The sequence below is a fragment of the Bison bison genome, unplaced genomic scaffold, assembly GCF_000754665.1.
Source record: "Bison bison bison isolate TAMUID 2011002044 unplaced genomic scaffold, Bison_UMD1.0 scf7180017864324, whole genome shotgun sequence".
Classification (NCBI taxonomy): domain Eukaryota; kingdom Metazoa; phylum Chordata; class Mammalia; order Artiodactyla; family Bovidae; genus Bison; species Bison bison.
In genome coordinates, this window is record NW_011494896.1 from 11,562,364 (window position 1) to 11,569,993 (window position 7,630).

The 7,630-nt window shown below is 38.5% G+C and overlaps 1 protein-coding gene across 1 annotated transcript in view; it reads left to right on the forward strand.

Moving 5' to 3' along the window:
- The first annotated feature begins 5,076 nt into the window (after window positions 1-5,076).
- Window positions 5,077-7,630, forward strand: part of LOC104998189 (glycerophosphodiester phosphodiesterase domain-containing protein 4-like) — a 129,963-nt gene continuing 127,409 nt past the window's right edge. Inside the window, exon 1 of the mRNA XM_010853255.1 lies at window positions 5,077-5,160. Coding sequence (XP_010851557.1) covers window positions 5,077-5,160 — 84 coding nt within the window. The remainder of the gene's footprint in view (window positions 5,161-7,630) is intronic.

Genomic DNA, 7,630 nt, shown 5'->3' on the forward strand with positions numbered 1-7,630 from the left:
GAGGGGATGGGTGGGGGGGCCCACCAAGCTCCGCTACATGCCAGGTGCCCCAGCTTGTGAGAAGTCACTGCAGGTGTGAAGGGCCATGTTCGTTGGTTTCTCTTCTCGAGGATCATTGCTCATCGCTGCCTTTTCGACCTCTTATAGTAGTTATATATATATATGTTTCCAGTTTTCTAGTTTTTATGGGGTGAGGGTGAGTTTTTCTGGTATCTCAATCCTTTTTGGCTCAGGCAAGGAGGTGAAGAGTGGCGTCATTTACTGAAAGGGGACAGACTTCAGGAGGAATAGGTTTTGGAGGGAAAGTCAAGGATTCAGTGTTGGACATGTTAGTTTTGAAATGCTTGTAAGAAATTTAAGTGGAGATTTCAGTAGGCTGTTGAATACATGGGTTTGGAAATCTTAGGAGCTGCAAGGGAAACAATATTTATTGATCTTTCCTTAAATATTATTGATTTTCATATGAACTTGGCTACTCTGGCTGATATACACAAAGTTAGAGATCTGTACATATGGAAAATGGTTATGGTAATTATTCTGCTTTAAATGTTGCCTTTTATTTAGTATTCAAGCAGCTTACCTTCCTCCCAGACACAGAACTTTTGTTGACATCTTTCTAGGACACGGTAGTCACACCAAGTTCATGTAAGTTCATCAACCAGTTCAGACTGTTTTCTCAGTTCAGTTGCGGTCATTTTCCTTTGGCCCATGGGTTTTTACAAATATGGTGTTTAATTCCCAAGTGTGGGATTTTCTAGGTCTCTTTCTTACTGATTTCTGGCTTAATTGTGTTTTTTGATAAATGTTCCATTTTTGCTTGAACATAAAACTCTGCAGTCATTGAGTACAGTGTTTTATAAATGTTAGTTAAAACTAGTTTATTAAGTTGTTAACATCTTCTGTATCCTTACAATTTTTTTATCTGCTTATTATATCATTTATTGAGAGAAGTGTGCTAAATTTCCTACCGTGGTTGTGGATTTGTCTATTTCTCCTTCAGAGGCTATGTAATTAGGTGCCCACAAACGTTTAAAAATATTTCTTCATCGTTATACATGTCCCTCTTTGTCTCTGCTAATGCTTTTGCCTCAAAGTTTTTTGATTTAATGATAATATAGTGAGGTAGATTATATCCTTTGACTTCAGTTTTCATCCTTCCTTTAGTTATACCCTTGTGTTCACACCCTTTGCCATGCAACTTTACTGTGCCCTCTACCATGAGCTGAGTTTGACTTCAAGACATCCCTTGACACAGAAGCTTGAAATGGGCTTGCATATTGAGACTTGCTCTCTTGGATGACTTCCATCACCATGAAAACATACTCAGGTCAGCCTGGTTGAGTGACACATGGAGCAGAGTTGTCTGGTCATAATGGCTGAGGCCAGTCTAGATCAGCAGAATGGATAGCAGATCAGCTCAGATGTGTGAGTAGTAGAAGCTTTTTGTTATATGTGATTGAAGTTTTGTCCATGCTTAGTCGATGGCATTATCCTGGTAGTTGAACACTGATATATGTACAAGGTGTACCTTTTTCTTTTTTCCTGTTTTTGTGCTGCACAGTGCAGCTTGTGGGATCTTAGTTCCCTGACCAGAGTTTGAACCCAGGCCCTTGGCAGTGAGAGCATAGAGTCCTAAGTACTGGACTGTCTTTCTCCATTTTTTTTCTAAATCTATCTTAACAAACCAAACTCTTGTAAGGAGCTTGTTGTTGTTTGTTCTCTTAATCCAGTTAGTCAATTTTGTTGTTTTTTAAAATGGAGCATTTAGTTCATTTGCATTGAAAGGAATTACTGCTGTATTTTGGAGAAGGAAATGGCAAGCCACTCTAGTATTCTTGCCTGGAGAATTCCATGGACAGAAGAGCCTGGTGGGGTTCCATGGACAGAAGAGTATACAGTTCATGGGGTTGCAAAGAGTCAGATACGACTGCGTGACTAACACACACTGATGTATTTAGGCTTAAATCTGGCATTTACTATTTGCTCCCTATTTGTTCTCTTGTTCTATTTATCTTTTTTTTTTTCTCTTGGATTGATGATTTATGATTTCATCTCATCTCCTATTTGACTTATTATGTATGTACACCTTTTTCCAGAGATCACTTTGAAGTTTATAGCATACTTTTTTTTCACATATTAGAATCTATTTTCAAGTAATACTGCACCACTTTATATATAGTATGAGATCTATACAGCAATGTAGTTTCATTTTCTGCTCCTGGCCTTGGAACCATTGTCATACATTTTACTTTTATAGTTGTTATAAGCTACAATAGTCATTGTTGTTTTTTTTTTTTTGCTTCTGCTTCAAATAGTTTATTAAATTCTGAAGTAATTTTTAAAATAAGAAAAACAGTATTTTATATCCATTGATATATTTAATATTTTCAGTGTACTTTATTCCTTTATGTAGATGTGGATTCCCACCAGGTACTTTTCCCCTTCATACTCAATGCCTTTCTTTAAAATTTCTCATAGTATAAATCACTTATTGATTAATTCTTATTGTTTCAAATATCTGAAAAGGTTTTTATTTTACATTCATTTTTTATGTTTTTGCTGAGTTCTGAATTCCAGGTTAACTTGTTTCATTTTTTAAGTTCTTTACAGATGTTGCTCCTATGTCTTCTGGCTTGTGTTGTTTTCAATGAGAAATCATTGTTGTTGTAAGAATGTTAAGAAGACATTCTTACCTTTTTTCCTCTACATGTAATATGTCTTCTTTGCTAGCTAGTTTTGAGGTTTTTCTCTTTATCAGTCTTTTAAAGCATCTGGATTATGAAGGGCAGGCAGCTGTGTGTCTGAGTCACTTATTAGTCAAAGACTGTGTTTTTGGTGTAACTCCTTCATGTTGCCTAAGTTTTCAGGTTATTTCAAGAGCATAATAAAGTTAAAAAATTTTTTTTACTTTCCATATTATTGAATTTGATGCCTTCAGTGTCTGTTAGTTGGCTAGGGCAGAGAACATGGTCCTATTTTTAGAGCTGGGAAAACTAAACTTTGAATGGTGCAATGACTGCAGGAAACACTCAACTAGATAGTGGGAGAGATAGGATGAAGCTTTCATCTTCTATACCAAATCCAGTGCATTATCCTAGATTATAAAAAATTTTTTAAAATCCATCTATTTTGATGGAACTTTCTATAGAATGGTAGGGTAGGAAACATTTAAAGAAACTACTAGATCCTGATTGTTTTATTTGTTATTACAGCAAAAAGGTGAACCATGCCTATGAAGGCCAACAAGACTGAACCTCAGAGCCAGACAAGAAAACAAAAAAAGGATACTCCATGGATTTTACACATCTTCAACCACATATGCTTCGTTACTACCATTATTGGTTGCTATAGCTGCCACTGGAAAATCAAACAGGAGAAGAAATTTAAACATGGACAGTGCTGCTCTTTGGTACAGAGAAATGGGAAGAAGCTGAACTACATTTTTTTAATTTGGGGAACATGGGCTGGTTCCTACCCTCATACAGGTTCACTAAAGTCTTCAGGACTAGGCAGGGGCTCTAGCTCTTCTGTTAAAGGTCTGCCACAATTCTGGGGCCACAGTTAATTTTCCTGAAACATGTGCTTGTTTTCTTTCACTTTTATTATTAATTTCTTGTCATTCTGTTATTCACTTATTCATCTTTTCTTTTATTAAGTGAACCTGGAAGAAGAAGTAAGATCTAGGTCAGTCAGATGTTCTTGGCTGTGGAGTATAGGAATAGTTGAATTTTTAAATCTCTCTTCAGTGTGAGTTTCCCAAAGGAACTGTGCTTATGAAAAACAAAAACCAGCAGGAAATAAGGTGCTCCTTTATTGCTGGTCAGGCAAGTATTTGATTTTCTCTAATGAAGGATCGCTGGTAAGGCTGAGTGGTAGCATGTGGTATATCCTCATTGAGCACCTCTTTCTTTCTTTAAACCGTATTTTGGGGCTCTGTGGTGGGCACTGTGATGTAAAAGGTGAAATGATGAGCACACTGAAGTGAGAAAAGGACGGCCGTATTATGTATGTTCACTTAATTATATACTTGGTCTAGCTGGGTCCAGGATTCTGTCTAGTTGGATTACTGATTTCTGTTGTCTGACATGCGGAGCTTAGGGAAAGTGGTGGGAATGGGAGGCTTCCCATTAGGCATGAGTGTCCTTCAGTCCATATATCTTTCCCCCCCAGTTATTTAGTTTCTGTACCAGTGACTGAGGATAACACGAGTCCTCTGGCATTGTGAATTCCTCAAGGAATTCACAGTCTACTGGAGGAAAAGACAAGTAAACATTTAATTTCAATATACTGAGAGAAATGGTATAATTGTTTGTGTGTGTGTATTCATATGCATGCACATCTGTGTCCATGTTACAAGGGAGGGAGCCAAGCATGCACGTCTGTGTCCATGTTACAAGGGAGGGAGCCAAAAATAACTTTGTTTAGAATGTGACATGTGATTAAGAATTGGATAGATAAAGAATGCTGCTGCTGCTGCTAAGTTGCTTCAGTCGTGTCCGACTCTGTGCGACCCCATAGACGGCAGCCCACCAGGCTCCCCTGTCCCTGGGATTCTCCAGGCAAGAACACTGGAGTGGGTTGCCATTTCCTTCTCCAATGCATGAAAGTGAAAAGTGAAGGTGAAGTCGCTTAGTCGTGTCCAACTCTAGCGACCCCATGGACTGCAGCCTACCAGGCTCCTCTGTCCATGGGATTTTCTAGGCAAAAGTACTGGAGTGGGGTGCCGTTGCCTTCTCCGAGATAAAGAATAGAGGGTGGCAAAAGAAATGGTATTGGAGAGGAGTCAAAAGGCTTGGTCTGAGGTTTATTTTAGGTGGAGCAGAAGATATGAATGGATAAGTGATGGGAAGTGAACGTAGAGAGGGAGTTGGTAGATGTAGTGTGGTTTTAAGAATTTGACTTCTTCCATGTAGGGAATTGAGAGTCCCTAAAGATTTTAAGCTATTACTGTTTTCTGAGCTACGTTTTGGAACGATTATTGGATCATGTGGAAGATGCATTAGACAGTACGAGAGTAATGCAGAAAGGTGTCTTTGCCTTCAAAGAGAAAAGCAACAGTAGTAATCAAGGTTAGAGATGTTGGTGTCCTCGATTAGTGAAGTGATGGTAAAAATGGAGAACAGCGAATTGATGCAACAAATATTTATTAGGAATGATGAAGTAAGTTACAAGAGAACTATAAAGGACATTGAATGAAAGAAAAAGGTAGGCTTCCTAGGAAAGGTGGCATTGGAGGCAGTGTGGTATAATGAAAAAGTCCCTGGACCAGTGCCTGGGAGTACATTTTGGTGCTTGTTCCAGCTCTGCTTTAGGGCTGGTTATATGCTATGTCTGAGCCTCTCTATAGAGGGAGTTAAACTATACAATTTTCGAAGTCCTTGGGCAATTCTCAAGGCCCTGTTTATGCTCAGGGGAAGAAGTCTAGCATATAGCAAAAGAACAAATTCCTTGTGTTCTGGGGAAAGGCTGGCTGGATTCAATTTATGACTTCATCATTGATTTTCTCCAAACTAGTGCTTAACCACTGTGGGACCTTGGCCAGTTACCTAACATTCTAGTGATTGATTCCTCATTTGAATGATGGAGATGGTAGCAGCAGTGCCCACCAATGGAGTTTGTTGGGAGGAAAGAAGAGATAAAATATGTAAATACTTAGAACAGGGCTTGGCATATGGTTAGCACTAAATAAATGTTAGCTGTTATTTTACTGTTCTTGGAGTCACTGACTTGTGAAGTCATCTTCCACTTACAGGAATGATGGTATAGGGGATTCTGGGTAGAGGAAATGCAGTAGTCAGAAGTCCAGAGATAGAGAAGCACAGCGATGTGTTTAGGGAAAAACAAATTTACAGTATTGAATTTATGAGCAGGTAAGATGATAAATGGTAAGTGATCAGATTGGAAAGGAATATTTTAATCTAATTATGTAGCATCTTTATGTCAGCCTAAAATATTTGAACTTTGTCCTGTAAACAGAGGGGAGCCTATTAATTTTTGAGCAAGAGTGACAACAGTGAGAATCAAAATAAGGAGATGTGTTTATTCAACAAGAACAAGTTTATTGAATGTGTGTAAGTGAGTAAGACCACTAAGGCCTCTGGCCTTCCTATACCTGACATTCTAGTGGGATGAGTTAGGTAATAAACAGTAATGAGGAAAGATGGTTTCAGACAGTGATAAGAGCTTTGAAGATAATACATAGGAAAATGGGTCAGGTGGATGGGAACCTGATTAGAGAAGACTGCTTTGAAGCAATGTCACTTGAGCAATCTCTTAAATATAAAGGTGGAGCCAGCCATGTATACATCTGGGGGCAAAAATACTCCAGGAAGAGGGACCAGGAACTGTGAAACTCTTGAGGTGGGAACAGATCTGGTCATATTCTAGAAACAGAAAGCCAGCGTGGCTGGAGTTCAGAAATGGAGTCGATGTGTAGAATGGGATGAGGTCAGGGATGGACAAGACTTGATTGTGTGCACCTTTGGGTCATGGCAAGGAGTTGGGATTATATTTTCGCATAATGGGAAGATCTGGGAGTCTTGTAAGCAGGGGAGTAACTTTATCTGATACATGTTTATCAAAGTCCACACATGTTTTATGTAGAGAGTATAACCTGAGTCAAAAGCTGTTCTCTTCAGCTTCCTACACTGCAGAAGTTGTTTTAGTGCCTTGATACCTATAATGTCTCTCATCAGAATGGGTCTGTCAATACGTTTTCTATTTTATTTCTTAATTCTTACTTCACGGTAACCCCATATTTTGCACAAGGCAGGGATTATTAAATCCATGTTTTGCAGAATACAGGCAGTGTGAAAGACACAAAGAAACAGAATTTTTCATCCATGTGATATAGAAATGTCAGGATTATAACTCAGGTAGCAAATTAAACCTAATGTTCCCAGGAAGGGTTTGACAACCTCTGATTTGGTTGACTTGTGATATAATTTTCAGTGCAGGGAGTTACCTTCTCCATAAAGATATCCTCCATCTTGGCTTTGGGCTCACAGATCTGGGCAATAGATCTGATACTTCTTGGCTGTGTGAATTGGCTTGAGTGAATTACTTTTACTTCTCTGAGACTTAGTTCTCTCTTCTGCAACATGAGGTTACCAATACCTTATATAACTGTATTGAGAAATGAAGAAAATGAAAGTAGCTTTTGAAATCCCTGGCATTGTATTTGTGCAAGATAAACTACTAAAAAAAAAGTTTATTCCCTCACCTACGTCTCCCCTTCCTCAAATCTGGGAAGATAAATGGCTAAATGACCTGATGAATAATGAATGAATGAATTACTCAGTGAATGAATCACTGAACAAACATTTGGTAGACAGGAGGTGGATGAATTCAACAGATGGTTACAAAGAGCCAGCTGCATTTAAGGAACTGTGCTAGACACTGGCAATACAGAGATTTGTAACAAAAGTTCCTTTTCCTCAAAGAAGAAATTTGCATCAGAAAAAAAATGATTGCATTTCAGTGTAATAAATGTCATAAATAGGCTTATACAAGCTTCCATAGGGATAAGAGAATACAGAGGTCTGTCTAGCCTGGGGAGGGTAATGCACTACAGCTATGCAGACCTCTGATGAGTGTATGCAGATGTTTCTGAGATACCATGAGTAAATGG